The sequence below is a fragment of the Panthera uncia genome, chromosome B4, assembly GCF_023721935.1.
Source record: "Panthera uncia isolate 11264 chromosome B4, Puncia_PCG_1.0, whole genome shotgun sequence".
NCBI lineage: Eukaryota > Metazoa > Chordata > Mammalia > Carnivora > Felidae > Panthera > Panthera uncia.
Genome location: NC_064809.1, coordinates 92,144,926 through 92,166,809, shown reverse-complemented (window position 1 = coordinate 92,166,809; position 21,884 = coordinate 92,144,926). Strand labels below are relative to the sequence as shown.

At 37.9% G+C, this 21,884-nt stretch overlaps 1 protein-coding gene across 1 annotated transcript in view; it reads right to left on the bottom strand.

The window, feature by feature from the left end:
* MYRFL (myelin regulatory factor like) overlaps positions 1-21,884 on the bottom strand; it is a 126,225-nt gene that overhangs the window by 78,144 nt on the left and 26,197 nt on the right. The window contains exon 2 of the mRNA XM_049626701.1: positions 15,891-15,981. Coding sequence (XP_049482658.1) covers positions 15,891-15,981 — 91 coding nt within the window. The remainder of the gene's footprint in view (positions 1-15,890; positions 15,982-21,884) is intronic.

Genomic DNA, 21,884 nt, shown 5'->3' with positions numbered 1-21,884 from the left:
CCAACCTGTACAGCCAGACAACTACCTCCATCACTGCAACGCAAGTTGGAAAGTTTTACTCTCTGAAGAAACAGATCCAGGGAGATTGTAAAACTACCGAGCTAAAAATGGAAGGATTCATTAAAAGTCTAAATACCGGGGGCGCCTGGGTGGCGCAGTCGGTTAAGCGTCCGACTTCAGCCAGGTCACGATCTCGCGGTCCGTGAGTTCGAGCCCCGCGTCAGGCTCTGGGCTGATGGCTCGGAGCCTGGAGCCTGTTTCCGATTCTGTGTCTCCCTCTCTCTGCCCCTCCCCCGTTCATGCTCTGTCTCTCTCTGTCCCAAAAATAAAAAAATAAAACGTTGAAAAAAAAAAAAAAAAAAAAAAAAAGTCTAAATACCGGACCCTGAGAGCCTTCTTCAACTTGACTTTGTAAGCATCCGAGCAGATTTCCTACCATAGGAAATTGAAAGATTGTTCCCCAGAAAAGTTGAATGACCTCAAGGGGAAAAAGGATATTTTGAAGTTACCCCCCCCCCCGCAACATAGCCAATCCCCACTTGATCACTCTATGATGAAACGCATCCTTTGAAAATAATGGTTTGCAAACAGAATGTCTTAAACAGGAACAAAAGATGAAGGACTAGACATTTCCAGAAACCTTTAACATTAAACACAAAGAACAAGCAAATAGATAAAGAAGGGATGCAAAAAAAAAAAAAAAAAATCTGCAAAAAGCTCTTCTGCTTCTCATATGACTGGAGCTCCTAACAGACCTGACCCTTCCATAAATAAAAACTGTGAACTCTGAAAAATTTAAAACAACAACAACAACACAACACAAAACAAAACAAAAAACAATCTGCCTGAAAACACTGGAAAGTGGTCAAAAGGAAGAAGATTCTGGAGGGACACTGAAACTTGGATGAAGGAAATAGCATAAGGTAAATCACTTATTTACAGCTTTTAGCCTCAGACCCAGTTGACGGCAGAATCACAGAGCAGCTAAAACTCTGATAGAAACACACAAACTTTCTGACCTAAAGAACCAGAGAACAGAGTTGGGGGCAAACGGCTGCTTAAAGTGAAAGGGAAATCTTGGGGAAAAGAGATTCAGAGAGGAGAAACCCTAGATTCTGTATAAAAACTCTGGCCAAATGTCTGGCTGACTCCTGAGCCATCAATGTATGGGGCTGACTATACACAGTCCAACCAAAAACAAAACAAAACAAGACAAAAAATAAAATAAAATGAAATAACTGAACAAATATTTGAGCTGCTGCACAGGAGACAGAGTTTATATTTGAGTTTAAAGAAAGTAACCACTTGGAAAGCAAAAGTATATATACTTTTTAGAGGAATGTAAAAAGAAAAAAAAAAGCCAGACATTCACAATTTCCAGAATACAATTAAGAATTACTCAACAAACAAAGAACCAGGAAAATATGGCCTAGCCTTGAGGAAAAGAACAATTATAAGACACCAACCCAGAGATGATTCAGATATTGGATTAGCACACAAATCCAGATTTTAGCAGCAGCTATTATAAAAACAGCTGTTACAACTAAGCCTAATGGAGGAGAGGATAATGTGTTTGTAAAGAATAAAAAATACAAAATCTTAGCCAATAAGTAGAAACTAAAAAGGAACTAAATGGAAATTCTAGAATTGAAAATATTTAGAAATGAAAATAAAAATAGAAAATGAAAAAATCCCTAGGTGGTGTAACAGAATAACTTGAAGAAAATCAACAGGGATGATCCAACCTAAAGAACAGAGAGGGAGAAATGAATTTAAAAAGAGGGAGAGAAAAAGATTCATGAACCATGGAGAGGACATAACAGAAAAATAATTAAAGATATAGTGACCAAAACCTTCCCAAATTTTGCAAAGGACATAAATTTATAGGTTCAAGAAGATCGACAAATCCTAAGCAAGATATAGAGAAAACCACGCATAGGTCATCAGAGTCAAATCAGTGTAAAGCAAAAATAAAGAGAAACTTTCAAAAGTAACCAGAAAAAAACATATTACATGTAGAGTCACAGTGATTCAAATGACCAATGACTTCTCATCAAAATCTCCAGAGGCAAGAAGACAGTACAACAGTATCTTTAAAGTGCTGGAGAAAATCAAAACTGACCATCTAGAATTTCAAATATGATGAAAATATCCTTCAAGAATAAAAGCAAAATAAAGACATTTTCAGATTAAAAAAAATTTAAGTAAAACCATGAATAGGCATGCACAATAAGAAATGTTAAAGACATTATTTAAGGCTAAAGGAAAATGATATCAGATGGAAACTTGAAACTTTAGGAAGGAATGTAGAGAATAAAAAAATATATATATCTAAATAAAAAATCATTTTTTCTCAGTTTCTTTAAGATACGTAGGACTATTTAAAGCAAAAAATTATGACATTATCTTGTAGCATTTATAATGTATGAAAGTGTAACACTTATGATAACTATAGCATAGAGGAAGGGAGTCGGGGGTAAAATAGAATTATACAGTTGAAGGTTTCTACATTTTATGTAAAGTGGTACAATATTAATTCATTAACTCTAAGTAGGCAATGAAAATTTAAATGATTCAAAGAAGTATATAGGTAAGGTCAGAAGATAAAATGGAATTCTAATACAGTAGGAAAGTAGTTACAAAGAAATAAGAAATGGATAAAAAGAAGACAAATAATAAAATTGCAAAATTAAATACATCATCAATAATTGCATTACATGTTAATGGATTAACGACTCCAATAAAAGGTAGAGATTGTAAGAATGGGTTTTTAAAAAGCAAGACCCAACTTTATGTTGCCTACAAGAAACACTTTAAATATAAACACTCAGGTAAGTTGAAAATTAATGGAGAAAAAAGTGTATGAGAAGGCAGAAGTGACTTCATGGATAATAGGTAAAATAGACTTCATAATAAAGAGCACTACTAAAAATAAAGAGGCTCATTCCACAATAATAGTTCTTTCATTAAGAAGGTATAGCAGGGGCACCTGGGTGGCTCAGTCGGTTAAGTGGGTCTGACTTTGGTTCAGGTCATGATCTCACAGTTCATGAGTTCAAGCCCCGCGTCGGGCTCTGTGCTGACAAGCTCAGAGCCTGGAGCATGTTTCGGACACAGGAGCCTGTGTCTCCCTGTCTCTCTGCCCCTCTCCCACTCATGCTTTGTCTCTGCCTCTCTCAAAAATAAATAAACATTAACATTTTTTTTTAAAAAGAAGCCATAGCAATCATGATTGTTTCTTTAATAGCTTCAAAATACATGAAGCAGAATTTGCAGAAATAAAAGGAGAAATAAATAATTGTACAATCATAGAGATTTTAACATCCCTCTCTTATCAATTGATAGAAATAGGTAGTACAAGTTGATAGAACAAAAAAGTCAGTAATGGCAAAGATCATCTGAGAAATTTCTTTAGGGAGAAAAGGAATTGATGTGTTTTAATACTGGGAGGAATTTGGCAATTCTCTTCAGAGAATTTGTGGGAAGAATTAATGATAGTTATATTCAAAGTCAAGAAAATCATGAAAACAAGACTAGGTTTGAGAAAAACAATAAGTTCAAGAAAGAAAATATAATTGTAATAAATAATATGTGAACACATAGTGATAATAATGTAAGCCCTGGCTACTGACCTAACCAAAAATTTTATACAACTTTATGATATTGGGAGGCTGGTGCTAGAAGTGGATGTCAGATGTGGTATAAGAAAGTTAAATCCTCCCTGAAGATGACATTAAGTTCTAAAATACATAAAGCAAGAATAGCAATATACAACACCATTCAGATATAAAGTGGTAGAAATCTCTAAAGGAGTTGGAAAGTATCTGCCTCTAGGAGAGCCAGACTCAGAAACATGGTGAAAACTAGGGCAGAGGATTGCTGATTTTCATTATAAGCCATATACCCACAGTTCTATTTGACTTCTTAAATTCTGCACATGTATCACTTCTATAGATTTATAAATTAAATTTTTTGATTGGCTCTGTGATTTCACAATTCCACATTCAAGATTCTAGGCAGTTGTTACCTCTACATTAGTGGCACCACGGAATTCAATAACGTTAATAAAAATTAAAAATCGGAAGTAAATTATCAATTCACTCGAGAAATATGGCATGGAATATTTTATGTAGGAATACAGGCATGGAGAATCAAAGGTCCCTGTGTTGAGTGGCAGCAACATATGGTGATGGTTTCAAGATGAAAACATTGAAGTTTTTTAATGCTTTCCTTACAGTTTACTCTCCCTTCCAAAACTCACCACAGCTACTCCTTTATTTCATTGCATTCCATGCTTGATGCATTTTATAGTATTGAGAAAAATTTTACAGTCCTTTTAAGAGAATCTGAAGGAAGAATTAATGACAGCTACCTCTGAAACTGAGCAAATTGTTAAAACAAAGGCAATAGTTAACTTTAAGAAAAATACTTTTGTTTGGGACTGTTAATGAGCTGTTAATCTCCTCTTTACACCCAGTCATGCATATTAGACTGTTCTGGCCTTTGTGTTCTGAATTTGCCTATTATGCTAAAGTGATTTCCATGAAGTGGACTTGGAAAGTAACAGAATCATGGATCACTCCTTCAGTGGCCATCTTTGTCTCCACCTTCTGTAGGAGATAGTTGTAATAATCAACAGATTCTTAGCTACTAATAAAAAATGAATAATTTGCCTTCTAAATCTCCTCTTCTCAGATATATAATTTGTTTCTGTGTTTGGGAGGATATATGGATAAATATGGTCTCCTGGGGGTTGAATGCTATGCAAACTGAAGGAGGGAGTGCAAAATAGACTCTTCTTTCCAGCTGGTGAGATTATATGTATATCTATGACAACTGCATACTGTGCCCAAAGCAGCCAATATTTCTCTCAGCTTGTAACCAGGCTTGACCAAGTTTTTATTGAGTGGCTACTATGTGCTCATGACTATACCAGGCACTGCGTGGGAAATACAGTATTGAGACATGGGCTTCATGTGAATGCCCAGCTGGGATTACTCACAATCCAATCCCCAGTTTTCTTTGATGACTCCCCTAGTGCCTTCACACACCAACTGCGCCTTCTCTTAAACTCTATTGCACAGTGATCTCAACTCAGCACAGTGCTTGGTACAGAGTTGGTACTTAATAAATATGAATGACTGCTTTTTTATACAACATATGACCATAAATATGTTATATATATATATATATAACATAACATGTTTTATATATATATATATATATATATAAAACATAACATCTATTTTATATATATATATATATAAACTAGGTTAGTATATATATATATATATATATATATAACCTAGGTTATATATATATATATATTCATATATTTAAAGATGGCTTTCCTGACCACCCAATCAAAAATAATGGCCTCCCTACCCCCTTTTCCTATTCCTTCACCTTCTAATGCTTATTTTTCTTCATCTTACTGAATGACTTTACACTAAATTCTGCCATTATTTGCCATTATTCTGACATATGCCATTGTCTTTCTTTTCTCACTACAGCAGAATGACAGCAGTGGAGCATCAAGAGTGAAGGCAGGGGAACAGCTCACCCCAGGAACAGGCAATAAGGAAATGCATTGTCTGTTGGGAACTTAAAAACACTACTTAAACCTACAAAAAGCCAGGGTGCTTTTTATCATCACCATGCACCACCAACTCAGAGAAAAATTCCTGGGTGTCCTGCCAGGGAAGACTGCTTCCCAACACACTGCCCTTGGTAAACCATTAGCAGCGATTTCATCTGTTTTGTTCACTGCTGTACCCCATCAACCAACCAGAGAAATAACTGCTATTGAAAATGCTTTCTCCAATGTTTTAAGTATGCGATTTACCCTCCCACATGGATATCTGCATTAAGAATATGTCTTAATACTGTGTGTATATATGTGTGAGTGAGTGAGTGAGTGTGTGTGTGTGTGTGTGTGTGTGTGTATGTGTTCTGCATAGTGCCCCGGTAGTGAACGTGTCATAGGCACACAATAAGTATTTGATCGAGCTTGGTTAGAGCTTGTACCCACTACCTGGAAGTTGGGATGAGCAAGAGTCTTGGCAGAAATGTTGTCAGTAGATAAGGTAGCCCAAGAAAATAATTTCTTGACAAGGCAAAGGAAGTATGATGTCACCCCACCCCTCCAGCCCTTTATTGGCAAACTGCAAGGACCCTGAGCCTCTTACCGCCACTCCTCTGCTGCTTTAGAAATAAACTTTTATGGAGAACCTGTTCTGGTCCAAGCACTGAGCTCCCCCTTTGCATGTGTTATCTTATCGAAGCTCTGGACCATCACAGGAAATGCTATGCCCCTATTCCACAGGCAAAGAAACTAAGACTTGATGCAGTTAAATAACTTGCCCAAGGTTATTCATCTGGCAAGTATTCAAGCTGGAGTCAAATGGTCTCCCACCAGAGTTAATGCTCTAACAAACACAGTGATTTAAATACAGACTATCCTGGGGTGCCTGGGTGGGTCAGTCGGTTAAGCATCTGACTTCGGCTCAGGTCATGATCTTGTGGTTCGTGAGATTGAGCCCCTGCATCAGGCTCTGTGCTGACAGCTCAGAACCTGGAGCCTGCTTCGGATTCTGTCTCTCTCTCTCTGCCCCTGCCCTGCTTGCACTCTCTCTCTCTCTCTCTCAAAAATAAATGAACATTAAAAAAATTAAAATAAATTAAATAAATACAGACTCTCCTAATCAAATTAATTACTATAGGTGATTTCACTTCCCACAAATATCTTTAGAATGGAGACACTGCCAGTAATGTTTCAGCACAGGATTCTGTTTAGCCTTCTCCTACTGCATCAGTTTGAACCCAGAAGCCAAGCTGGTCACACGGCCTTTGACAAGCTCTTCTCACAGAACTACACGTTACCTCACCCCTTTCACAACACCACAGTAAAGAGCTTATCAGCCCCACTCCACTGGCTGCAGAACGAAAGCACGCAGCTGGTCATTGACTCCTAGCTCATTTTGCCGTCCAACCCCAATGAGCCAAGTCCTAAGTAAAACCCAGAATAAGCTCCATCATTAGAATGAAATATTGATTACAGTTGATTCCTCACAGACTTAATGTGCCTTTAAGGTCCCCCTCTTGTGAAGTCACCCATTCAAACCTGTGAATAGGTGTTACCTCAGTGCCCTCAGCTAGTTCTCTCTTACTCCACGATCAGGACCCCAAGGCCAGCCTATAGCCTGATATGATATGACCCCCACAGAGCACACTTACTCAAACCATGCTAAATCATTTGGATTGGAACATAGGAGGGGATGGGGAAGGAGGCATGTTTATGTGACCTAAAGCAGGGCTTCTCAAATTATAATGTGCATGTGAATCCCATGGGGATCTCATGAAAAATGCAGATTTTGATTCAGCTTTTCCAGGGTAAGGTCTGAGATGCTACATTTCTGGCTCACAGGTGAAACGGGTGCTGCTGCTCCCTGACCCACACTTAGAGAAAAGAAAAGAAGCAGGTGAACCTCTGGGCATTTTGAAAGAAATAAAGCCTGTTTTCAGATTCACTAGTCCCTTTTCTGGAGTCTTCCTTTCACACACACACACATACACACACACACACACACACACACACACACACACACTTCTTGTCCTTTTTTCCTGCATCCTCCAGGGTTTATGCTATCTCTTAAAGCTCTACCCACCCTCCCTTCAAGCAGCTCTCCACACCTAGACATTTCCCAGTACGTCCACCACAGCTTACCTGTGTACCTAGTAGGTAACTGGCTGGCTAACCTAGGGAAACCAGAGGACTTCAGCCTGCTCCTCCTGGGCAGACAGCTGCCCTGGACTCTGCCACACAAGGAAACGAAGGGTTAAGGGCAATATTTAGAAATTTCCATGTGCTGACAGGACTGTCCCAGCTCAACATACCAATTAGATTTACACAGAAAGATGAGAAAGTCCTGAGCAGCATATCCCAGTGCTCATGTATGAGTGCATGCCTCCCAAAAGGGGTTCATGGCCAAATAAATTTGAGAAACACTGCATACCATTTCCCTTCTTCAGTTGCACATTAGCATATCAAAAGCTCTGAAAAGTCCTGCAGCGAAGTTCATTTAATATTTTTTAAGCTAGTGAATCATAAGTTCATTTGCTCATCATGGAACTTTTATTTTTTTATTTAAAAAAAATTTAATGTCTATTTATTTTGACAGAGAGGGTGAGACAGAGCATGAGCGGGGGGAAGGGCAGAGAAAGAGGGAGATACAGAATCTGAAGCAGGCTCCAGGCTCCGAGCTGTCAGCACAGAGCCTGATGCAGGGCTTGAACTCACAAACCACGAGATCATGACCTGAGCTGAAGTTGGACATTTAACCGACTGAGCCACCCAAGTGCCCATGAACTTTTATTTTTTCCCACAACATCTCATGGGACCAGTTTTCCATACAGCATTTAGGGGTACCTGTTTTAGAGGGCCAATAATTCCAATTCCATTTTTTAATATGACTGAGACATGAAAGTCTCCCTATGAGATTTAAACTGGCTCTCATCAATTTTGCAGCCCAGTAGTCTCAGATCGCTTAGGAAAAGAGTTGTAACTGACATTTTTTTAAAGCACAATTCATAGGCAATATAATAGAGAGGAAGTAACTCAGGATTGGTAGAAACTCAGGTTTCAATCCCAGCTCTGCTACTTATTAGCTGTGAGCCCAGGCAAGAAAACCTACATCTCAGGGCTGTTATGAAAAATGCAATAACCTGCAAAAAAAGAGCCGGGTATTTAGAAATACTCAACACTTGGAATATTTCAATAGGCTGCACTAATCATCATTGAATCACCTGAACAGCCCCATGGTCATGGACTGGAACTGTTTCCACTTGTTTTCTCTCTGACTTTTATTGCAGCCTCATTTAACTACATGCAGCTGAGCAGTTTTTATCAAGCAATGACAGGTTATCTGATCATAGGACTTTTATTTAACGGGCATGAACTCTGACAATCTTTGCAAACTATGGCTCAGATCCATCCTGAGTCACATCTTTTGTCAGATAATTTTAGATGCATTGAATGTATTTCCCTGAGATTCACATCCTTCTAAATATCACCTAATTAATGTAAAAGCTGCATATAGAAGAAAGGGCATGTGTTGGAGAGCCAGGTACATTTTAATCCCAGCTTTGCCACTTATTGACCTGTGGACTTACTCTCGTTCCACCTCCATATTTATAAAATGTAGATATTATTGTTTCTATTTGGCAAATTTGTTCAGAGAATGAAATGTGTAAAATAAAAATCAAATGTGTAATTAAATAAATGAATATGTAAAACACAAAGAACATTGCCCATTGCTTGGTAAGCGCTCAACAATATTAATTCCCTCCTCTACCTCTTATACCCAACCACCCCTAAAGGTAGAGAATGAATCTGGTTAGGCAAACCAATAGTGATAGCCCATGAGGAGATAACTCTGGTTCTACAGGAAGGGCCATTATTATCATGGAGACTAAGATCATATAGCAGATTTCAGACCTCCCAGATAAGAAGACCATTCTTTGAATAAGACTTTTGTTCACTTCTCCCCACCAAACAGCCAAAATTCTTTCTGCTAGTTATAAAAGTGATCCAGATGATTAGAACCCTGGTAAAATTAGCTGTACTTTCTCTTAAGGAGCAGTTACATAGAAGAGAGACTAGACAATTTCTGGCAGATTGTTTCCAGGCCAGAGATGGAAAGGATACATCCTGCCCAGTCTTCCTACAGGGACTCACATCAGTGGTTTGGATGGAGTGAGGGGGAATGTGAGGGCAGGCACAAGGGTAATTAGTGTCTAGGTTCAACCCACGCAGTGCCTACAACAGAAGAGCTGGCTCAGAGTGTGGGCTCACACATTTGGCAACCCACTAGCTGTGTGTGTGTGTGTGTGTGTGTGTGTGTGTGTGTTTAACTAGCTTGCAAAATGTTGAGCTGCCCTTTTTCCATGGTAATTTGGCAAGGATGTTCTTGTTGGCAAACAGCAGCAAGAGCCAGGTACCAGAGATATCCACAAATAGGTTTTCTCATTACTGAGATTCAGGTCTGGTTTCATTCTTTTCACAGGGGAGAAGAGGGAGGACATTTTCAGGTATGCCAAGATAGGGTTAATAACAAAATGCAAATAACAGAGGAGGGTCAGTGAACTTAAAGACAGTGAATCAATAGAAATTATCTAATTTGAACAACAGAAAGAAAAGAAATTGAAAAAATAAATCAACTGAGACTCAAGGAACCCATACAGTATCCAAGGTCTAACATTTGTATCACTGGAGTCCTAAAAACATGTAAGAAAGACATTATTACAGAAAAACAAATATGAAGAAATAATAGCTGAAAACTTCCCGGATGTCATGAAAATTTACAAAGTCAGCACATACAAATATGCTATAAATTTACAAATTCAGAAACAATATAATCCTAAACAATATAATCTCAAAGAAAACTATGCCCATACCCAGCCACAACATAATAAAACTGCTGAAAACCAAAGATAAAATATCTCACAGTCAGAGAAAAATGACATATGCAAAGGAAAAATGATTCAAATAACTGTCTATTTCTCATCAGAAACCATGGAGGTCAGAAGACAGTAGGTCAAAATTTTTTAAGTGTTGGGGAAAGAAGTATAAATTCTAAATCCACAATCATTCTTGAAGGCTTAATATTCCTCTCACACTAATAGATGAAAGCAGTAAAAAATCAGCAAGGATAGAGATAACCTGAACAACAATGTCAACCAACTTAACCTAATTAGCATTTATAGAAGATCTTACCCAACAATAGCAGAATACACATTCTTTTCAAGTGCACATGGAAAATTTACCAAGATAGACTCTATCTTGGGTCATGAAGCAAGCCTTAACAAATTTAAAAGAATCAGAATCATACAAATTATGTTCTCTGTCCATAAGAGAAATAAACTTGAAATCAGTAACAGAAAAACATAGAAAAAATCACACATATTTGGAAATTAAGAAGCACAGTTCTGGCAACCCATGAGTCAAAGAGGTGGCCTCAGGAAAATTAGGAAATATTTTAAGCCTGAAGAAAATTAAAATATGTCAAAAACTGAAGCAGGCAGCTAAAGCCATAGAAAGAGGGAAACGTACACATCAAATGCTTATATTAGAAAACAAAGAATGATCTCAAATCAGGAACTAAGTTTCCACCTTAAGAAACTAGAAAAAGAAGAGCAAACTGAACCTAAAGCAAGCCAAAGAAGGAAATAAAGAGTAAAAATCAGTGCTACTGAAAACTAGCACAATACAGAAAATCAATGAAACCAAAAGCTGCTAATAAAACTTTTAAGTGTCTAACCAGATTGATCAAGAAAAAAAAAAGATAAAAGAAGCATATTATCAATATGATGAACAGAAGAGGAAATATCACTACAGACTCAGAGTCCGTATGGGGCTAATAAGAAATACTTTGAACTGTGTCCATATTTGAAATGGACTTACTCCTTGGGGGCAACAGAGAAGGAAGACAAACTACCAAAATCACTAAGCAGAAAGAGATAACATGAATAGTCTTATATCTATTGGATAAATTTAATCTGTAGTTAAGATCTTCCAACAAAGCAAACTACAGGCAAAGATGGTTTCACTGGTGAAGCCTACCAAATATTTAAAGAGGAAATAAATCCAATTCCACACAATCTTACCCAGAGAATTTAAAAGGGTGGAACCCTTCCCAAATAATTTTAAGAAGCTATTTTACCCTGACACCAAAGCCAGAGAAACACCATCTATGAAAACTTCAGATCAATATCCTCATGAATGTAGGTGCAAAATCCTCAACATAATACTAGTAAATTGAACCTAGCAATACGTGTAAAGACAATACCTCACAACAAACTGAGGTTTATCCCAGGAATATAAGATTTGTTCAAAATTTAAAAGTTAAGGAGAGGAAGCAAGAGCAGAAGAGAATCTCCCTCAGTTAAAAAAAAAAAAAAAAAAAAAAGCACTGGGGCACCTGGGTGGCTCAGTCAGTTAAGCAACTGACTCTTAGTTTTGGCTCAGGTCATGATCTCATGGTTTGTGGGTTTGAGCCTTGCATCAGGATCTGTGCTGACAGCACAGAGTTTGCTTGGGATTCTCTCTCTCCCTCTCTCTCTGCCCTTTCCCTGTTTATGCTCTCTCTCTCAAAATAAATAAAAAGACATTTTAAAGGGGGAAAAAACATTGTATCATACTCAATAATTTTAAAAAACTGAATAATGGCCCTCTTAGATTAGGGAAAGGGCAAGTACATCTGCTGTCTCTACTTCTCTATTCAACATTATACCCAAAGTCCTACGCAGTGCAATAAAGCAAAAAAAAAAAAAAAAAAAAGAAAAGAAGTATCTAAAGGCATAGAGTTTGGGATATACAAGTGTCCTAATTTGCATATGACATCATTGTAAACACAGAAAATCCCCAAAAATCTATGAAAAAAAAAAGATCTTAGAACTAATAAATGACTTCATTAAGCTGCAGGACCTAACCAATATATAAATATCAATACTATTTTTATATGTTGGTAATGAATAATTGGAACCTAAAACTGAGGAAAAAAACTATTATTTATAATGCCTCAAAGAGAAACATGAAATATTTAGACATAAATCTAACAAAATATGTGCAGGATTTACATGCTGAAATGTATAAAACATTGATGAAAGAAATCAAAGAAGGCCTAAATAAATGGAGATATATACCATGTTGATGGATCGGAAGATTCAATTTTGTTAAGATACCAACTTTCCACATATGGATCTCTGAACTTAATACAATTCTAATCAAAATCCCAGCAGGACTGTACAGATACTAACAAGATAATTCTAATATTTATATGAGAAATCAAAGGAACTAGAATAGCCAGAATTTTGAAAAAGACAGATTTGGAGCGCTTACACTATATGATTTCAAGACTTATAATAAAAGCACAATAACCAAGATAGAAATCAGAGTTTTGTTTTGTTTCTCATCTTCTCCCTTTTCCTCATCTGTTTCTATTCTGTCTCTTAGGGCTGAAAAGTAGGGGGGAATTTTTATGTGCAGAAAATATATCCCTTAAAAATAGAAATTCCCTGGAGTGCCTGGGTGGCTCAGCTGGGTTAAATGCCCAAATTGAGCTCAGGTCATGATCTTGCAGAATGTGGGTTCAAGCTCCATGTCAGGTTCTGTGTCGTCAGTTCAGAGCCTGGAGTCTGCTTTGGATTCTATGTCTCCCTCTCCCTCTCTGCCCCTCCCCTGCTCGCTCTCTCTCTCTCTCTCTTTCAAAAATACACATTAAAAGAGGATATTTGCAAATGAGAAGACATTTATTAAAAAAACAGAAGTTCTCTATTAGTCATATCCTATATTCCCACTGCCTCATTTTATGTCTGATTTAATCTTCACTGTGTGACAGAGTTGGGTTTTTTTTTTTTTTTTTCTCATCTTCTCCCTCTCCCTCATCTGTTTCTATTCTATTTCTCAGGGCTGAAAAGGGGGGAGATTTCTAGCCAGAAAATATATCTCTTAAAGATAGTGTAGTATTGGCAAAATGATAGGCACAGAGATCAATGGAACTGAATATTTGTCTAGATATAGATCTACATAAATATGGCCAATTGATTTTTTGCTAGATAAAAAATACTACTGATTTTTTACTAAAAGTAATTCAATGGAGAATGGTTATTAAACAAATAAATCTGGAATAACTGGACATCCATACACAAGGAAATTAATCTCAACTTATATCTCAAACTTTACACAAAAATTAACTCAAAATGGATCATAGGCTTAAAAGTAAAATGTAAAACTCTAAAACTTTTAGAAGGAAACAGAAGAAAATTTGGGGGAACTTAGAGTAGGGAGTATCTATATTGCATAGATATAAAGCTTAAACTGTATAGGAAAAATGGATAAATTGGACATTATAAAAATTTTAGGGGCGCCTGGGTGGCTCAGTCCAGTTGAGCATCCGACTTCGGCTCAGGTCATGATCTCACAGTTCGTGAGTTCGAGCCGTGCATCGGGTTCTGTGCTGACAGCTCAGAGCCTGGAGCCTGCTTCAGATTCTGTGTCTCCCTCTCTCTCTGCCCCTCCCCCGCTCATGCTCTGTCTCTCTCTGTCTCTCAAAAATGAATAAATGTTAAAAAAAAATTTTTTTTTAATTTTTAAACTTTTGTTCTGGGAAAGACACTGTTAAAAGAATGAAAAGTTACAGACTGGGAGAAAATATTCACAAATCACAAATCCAATGAAGTTCTTATACACAGAATATTTAAACAATTCTCTAAACTCAAAGGTAAGAAAACTTCAATGGGCATAAAATTTGAACAGACACTTTACCAAAGAAAACATACAAATAGCAAACAAGCACATTAAATGATACTCAACATCATCCATCATTAGGAAAATGCAAGTTAAAACACAGTGAGATACCACTATAGAATGGCTTTTTATTACAGAACAGCTATAAGAAAAAAATTTTAAACTGATAATACCAAGAACTGGCAATAAAGAGAAGCAATTGGATGTCTCATATGCTGCAGGTGGTAATGGCAAATGGTATGGCCACGCTAGAAAATTTGGCAATTTCTATAAAGTTAGGCTTACACTTAAAATACGACCCAGGAGTCTTTATTCTAAATATTACCCTATAGAAATTAAAACTCTTGGGGCACCTGGGTGGCTCAATCAGTTGTGTCTGACTTTGGCTCGGGTCATGATCTCAGCTTGTGAGTTTGAGCCTCGCATCAGGCTTTGTGCTGACAGCTCGGAGCCTGGAGCCAGCTTCAGATTCTGTCTCCCTCTCTCTCTGCCCCTCCTCCACTTGCACTCTGTCTCTCAAAAATAAATAAACATTAAAAAAAAAGAAATTAAAACTCTTGACCACATAAAAAACTGTGCATTAATATTTAAAGAAGCTATTTGTAATTGTCCCAAACTGGAAATAATCCAATGGGCAAGTGGATAAACAAAATGTATTATAAACAGTCAACAGAGTCTTTCTCAGCAATAAAAAGGAATGAACTATCGATCAAAGACTTTATGCTTAGTGAAAGAAGCCATACTAAAAATGTTATATACCATAGATTTCATTTATGTGACATTCCAGAAAAGCAAAACTATAGGGACAGAGAACAGATCAACTGTCACTAAGGTCTTGGGATGGGTGATAAGTTTCCCTTATGAAGCATCAGGGAAATGTTTCAGGTGAGGGAGCTATTGTTTGTGCTGATCATGATAGCAGTTCTACAACTCTATGAATTTGTCAAAACTCACAAAACTATATACAGGATAAAAATTTAATATTACTGTATGTAAATTAAAAATAAAAGAAAGCTGAAGTAGCTATGCTATTATCGGAATATAAGAGCAGAAATCAATGAAATACAAAACAGAAAAATGATTAGGAATATAAATTTAACTAAAGCTGGATCTTCAAAGGGTTTGAAAAACTGATGAACTTCTTGCCAGATGGATCAAGAATAAAAAGACACAAATTGGTAATATCAAGAACAGCAAAAGGATCATCACTACAGATTCTATAGACATTCAAAGTAAAATAAGGGAATATGGTGAATAACTTTATGCCAGTGAATTTGACAACTTAGAGGAAATCAGTAAATTCACTGAAACACAAAAACTGCCTAAGCTGACAACTACCAATAGATAACCTGAATATCCCAGTATCTAGTAAAGATATTGAATTAGAAAGGGAGGACCTTCCTATAAAGAAAACTCCAGGCCCAGCTGACCTCACTCAGTGAAAACTGCCAAAGATTTATAGAAGAAACATCAACTCCATCCATGCCTTTCTGGAAAACAGAAGAGGAGAGAACACTTCCTAGCTCACTTAACCATCTCATAACTTTTAAAACATCAAATGGAGAGCAGTACTTTCATTACTTACAAGGCCCCCAGATCGAAATCATTGCCCAAGAATTCCTCCAGCAGACTTGTATCCAGCGTCGGGTTCCCCAGACTGTCACTGGTCCCGTGAGCTGCGAAGGCAAATTGAAAATCTTGAGATTCATGAAGATTTCAGAATGGCTAACAGCTAAAGATATTGACATGGCTACACCCAAGAATTTTAAAGCAACTAAATGGCATAATACATTTACTGAGAGTGTGATATTTCTTCCATTCAAATATTTCCTTAGAAATCTTTTTAGATTTACTCTCCTTCCCTGCCTGTCTAAGGCTGGTGTAGGTACCCTTTTTATGTGCCTCCATTAACACCCTGTGCTTTGCCTTATACACTATTATAATTGCTTGTCTTTGTGGCTGTTTCTCCATCTAAAGTCTTTAGGAGCAGGGGTGTTGTCCTTCTTAAAGTAGCCACATGAATCTATGATATAAAAAAGGCAGCAATAAACATTTATGGGATGGATGTATGCATATATGGATGGATGATGGATGGATGAATGGATGGATGGATGAAATGAAGGAAGGAAGGAAGGAAGGAAGGAAGGAAGGAAGGAAGGGAGGGAGGAAGGTGGGATGGTTGGGCAGATTATTTCCAGTTAAGCTCAACAAGAAGTTCAGTATCTTGCTTCACATTTTTGTTAGACTTCACAAAATGTAACACAATATTTCTATCCTTTTCCTTGATTTAAAAAAATGAAAATAAACTTACTGGTTTCTTTCTGATAATAATAAAGATGTTAGAATTAAAAAAGAATATAAAACATAGGAATATATAATAAAGAAACAAAACAATATTTGTAGAAATATTTGTAGAACAATTTGTAGAAACAATATTTGTAGAAAATATGACTCTATACCTAGTAAATTCAGGAGAAAAAAGTGACAACAATTCAAAATAACTGGAAAACTCAATAAAGTAGTTGATTAAAAGTAAAAAAATAATTACCTCCTTACACACAAAAAATAACCAATCAACTATTCTGATAAATATAGTGCAGAAGATTCCATTCAAAATGACAAAAAGTATAAAATACCTAAACATATATTTGGGGATGATATTAAAAAAAAACTCTATGAGGGGTCATAGGAAGAGATTTGAACAAATGGAAAGACATTGATCTTAGACTAAAGGATTCAGTATCATAAAACTTTTACTAGACATTATTGATAACATCTGCCAAACCCATATATTCATTTTCTAAGAACTTTACCCTTGAGAAAATAGTCTCTAGCAGCCATATTTGTAACACAACCTCTACAGGCACCTGAATCAGGAAGAACAAATCCATTGGCTAGCCAGCAACCAATTCAATTATTTCTCCTAAGAATTTGAACTAGATTTTATTATTTTTAAAAAATGTTTACTTATTGGACTCTTAAAAACTGAGAACAAACTGAGGGTTTGGGGGGGTGGGAGGGAGGGGAGGGTGGGTGATGGGTACTGAGGAGGGCACCTTTTGGGATGAGCACTGGGTGTTGTATGGAAACCAATTTGACAATAAATTTCCTATATTGAAAAAACTAAAAATAAAAAATAAATGTTTACTTATTAACTTTGAGAGAGACAGAGTATGAATGAGGAATGGACAGAGAAAGACAGAGAGAGAGAGATAATCCCAAGCAGGCTTTGTGCCATCAATGCAGAGCCCAACACAGGACTCAATCTCACAAACCCTGAGGTCATGACCTGAGCCAAAATCAAGAGTCAGATGGTTAACTGACTGAGCCACCTAGGTGCCCCGAACTAGACTTTAGAGCTGATGATTGAGATTAAGTCATATAATTATTAGGCAAACTAGAGTAATAGTCTAAATATCTCCATAACATTAACCCAGGTCCTTCTTGATTTTTTAATCCTTACTAAAGCCTGGTTGTTTGACTTTTACTCCAATTAGATGACAAACTCTTGCATATACCCTATTAACCCCTTTGAACTGGTTTCTGTGTTGCCTGAAATTAATCCCCGAATTAGAGTGTTCTGAAGTTCTTCTAGAAGAATAAATAGTCAAAAATCACCAGAAAAATTATGGAGGAGGAGGTAAATAAATATTGAGAAATACATGCAAGGACACATCAAAGGATGTAGGATATATCCAGGATATATCAAGAAATATCACATATACATGTAACATATTAGGACTTTAAGTACACAATAAACAAATCCTTTGACAGCAGTGAGAAAAGAGTGATTATTCAATAAAAGTTTTGGGGAACACTGGTTAGACATATGAGGGGTAAAATATGGATTATTTTCCTACTTCCACACCAAAATTCCAGATAGAGCAAAAATTCCAACATAAATAAATAAAACTATAGAAAGAAGTGTGAGTTAATATTCTTATGATCTTGGGTACCTGGGTGGCTTAGTCAGTTAAGTGTCATACTTCAGCTCAGGTTATGATCTCATGGCTCATGGGTTCGAGCCCCATGTTGGGCTCTGTGCTGACACCTCGGAGCCTGGAGCTTGTTTCAGATTCTGTGTCTCCCTCTTTCTCTCGGCCTCTCCCCCACTCGCACTCTGTCAATCTCTCTCTCAAAAATAAATAAACGTTAAAAAAATTTAAAGAATATATTCTTATGATCTTAAGATAAATGTTTCTCCAAACGCAGCCTAAAAGCCAAAAATTATGATGAAAAAGATTGATAAATTTAACTTTGTGCATTTTTTGAGAGGGAAAGAATTTTTAACAATTTATTTTGAAATAATTTCAAACCCAAAGAGAAGCTACAGGAACTCACTTGCATCCTTCACTTATATTCACCAATTATTAACTTCGTGGGTTTTTTCCTAGGCACAATTTAATATATAACACATCAACTGTCTAGCCCTCACACCAAATATTCCTCATGTAATCCAGTTCCTTGTATTCTTCCAGGGGCAAGGGACGCTCACATTCAGATCACAGCACTAGTGACAGGAGGACCATTGTATGTTTAGCTTTTGGCTTTCTACTTCACCAATTAAAATAAAATTTTTAAAATCTTGGGCACCTCCCAAATGGGAAACATTGATGGATATCAGAGACAGGTGGAAGAGAGGGAGGAAGAAAGAGAAGAGGAGGGAATGAGAAGAGAGATCACCCACTTTTTTCAGTGACATAAACTAAGAGGGAAATAGATGGAAGATATTCTTAAGTGTTGCGATGGTGAGAAATGACCTCATAGTACATACTGGAGTTTAGTCTTGAGTGAGATGTTAAAGAAAGAATAGGATGGAGATGAGCAGGGGAAGACATATTCGTTCTATCACTGATTCAACTAATATTTATCAAGCACCTACCGGGGCACCTGGGTGGCTCAGTCACTTGAGCAGTTGAATGTCTGACTTCAGCTCAGGTCATGATCTCACAGTTGGTGAGCTGGCTTCCTGCTGTTAGTGCAGAGCCCGCCCGCCTCAGATCCTCTGTCCCCCTCTCTCTGCCCCTCCCCTGCTTGCACTCTTCTAAAAAAAAAAAAAAAAAAAAAAAAAAAAGCACCTACCAAGAGGGGGTAAAACAGACAAAAAGACAAATTCCCTCAGGGGGCCTGAATTCTAAGGGAGGGAAAAGTGGCATCAATGGGGGCCAGGAGAGGACTGATGTGACATATAAGAAACAATAAGTAAACAGGATATTTTCATAAGAAAGTGAAACAGACTGATATGATAAGCTGCAGGCTTATCATATCAGAAGGAAAGAGTTCCTTCTGATTGGAAGGGCGTCTCAGAAAAGAGCCAGCCATGCAAAGACCAAGAGCAGTGCATGGAAGGCAGAGGAGAACAGGAAGGGCAAGAGCACAGGGCTGGTTTGAGAAACAATTCCAGGGTGGCTAAAGTACAGGAGCACAAGGAAGGGGCCAGGGGAGGTGGTCAGAGCAATGGGAAGCCTTTTGAAAGCGATATGATATGCTTGACATCTTTAAAAGTTTTCCTCCCTACAGCCACTGTGACAAACAGTATGGAGGTTCCTCAAAAAATTAAAAATGGAAATACCATCTGATCTAGCAATTCCACTATGGGTTATTTACCCAAAGAAAATAGAAACACTGATCTGAAAAGTTATAGGGGCACCTGTGTGGCTCAGTCAGTTGAGCATCCGACTTTGGCTCAAGTCATGACCTCGCAGTTTGTGAGTTCAAGCCTCACGTTGGACTCTCTGCATCGGTGCAGAGCCTGCTTTGGATCCTCTGTCCCCCTCTGTCTTTGCACCCTCCTGATCGCTCTGTCTCTCTCTCCAAAATAAGCATTAAAAAAAATAAAAGATACATGCAACCCTATGTTTACTGCAGCATTATTTACAATATCCAAGATATGGAAGCAACCTAAGTGTCCATCACTGGACTAATAGATAAAGAAGATGTGGTATATGTCTACAACGGAATATTACACAACCACAAAAAGGATGTGATAGTGCTATTGGTGACAACATGGATGGACCTAGAGGGTACCATGCTAAGTGAAATAAGTCAGACTGAGAAAGACAAATACCATATGATTTCACCCATGTGTGAAATCCACAAAAAATAAATGAATAAACAAAAAGAAAAAAAAGAAGGCCATTCTGGTTGCTTTGTGGGAAAGGACTATAAAGGGATAAGAACAGAAGGAAAATGAAGTCCAGGGCTATCATATCTGTCCAGGGACATTCAGAGGTAGCTTGGATTTTTGACTCTGAGCGAAGGCAAAGAGAACCACTTTACCTAACTCATTAATCCTCATAAGAGCCCTAGGAGGTGGACACTAATGTTTCCAGCTTACACAGAAGACAAAGTGGTTACATAGGTAACTAGCTTGTCCAGGGTCTCACAGCTAGTAAGTGGTACGCAGGGAATCCAAGCAGGCTGCCTGATTCCTGAGCATGCGCCCACTCCCCTCCCCACCATCACCAGCCCATCCCATGCTCCAAATTGCAGACAGGACTGACTTGCTTCTACTACTTCACTGGGCTTTGGTCAAGCCAATTGCTAAGAGAAGCAGATGGAGGGAAGGATCTGTTTAATTTCCCTCTGAAGCCCCTGCTGGTGTCCCATCTGCTTTATACAGTGTGCTCGTGTGCACACACACACATACACACACACACACACACACACACACACACACACACTGCCCCGGCAAAAATTGGAGGTGGCCAACAGATGCTAAGACCTGACCAATGTATCACTTGCTTTCTATGACCCATGCTCCCCCACCTCCATCCCCCAGGCAGAAATAGGAGACGGTCCACAGCTCCCAGTACCTGCCCCATGTAGCCTGTCCAAACACTTTAATGAACAAGGAGAGTTGATCCCCGCAGTAGCCAACTTTCTCTAGGACTCTAAAATCACATCTATGCCTTCCAGACTCAAAGAAAATTACTCAACAAGATAAATCCATACTGTCAGATAAAATTGTTTTCAGAAGGCTTTACACGCACACAGGGAAACTCTTAAATGACTGTTAAATAAATCTCATGCTTTTAAAAATAATCACTTTGCTATAAATGTCTTAAACACTTATTTATTACACCCAAGCCCGCAGAGATGGCATTGTTAGGCAGCCCACCCCCTGTCAGGGAGGCTCGCTTTCAAGCCTGGATTCTACCCTTTTCTACATTTGTCTTTTGTGGCTGTCACCATCCTGCTCAGAACGGGAGAAGCTGCCCAGGCCTCCTGGGAATGCCAGAGAACTGCCCTCTTTATTGCTCTCAGAAAGAAAGCCCTTCTTCACCCTAGGTCTCTGCCTCCCCTTCTAGGCACAGCGACAGCTGACACATGGTAACTTGTCCTGCTACCCCTCGGCCTTGGACAGACAAGAAAAAAACACATAGTTAGGGGATCAATCCACTAGGGATTAGCACAGACAAGTCCAAGTTGAATACACAGGACTTGTTAATAGACATATATATACATTTGAGGAAACAATACTTCTCCAGAGGTGTGAGTAGGGAGCAAGAACCTTCCTTTTATTTATTCTGCTTTCTCCATCCACCTGCCCATCCACCACCCACCAGTCCTTTCCTGT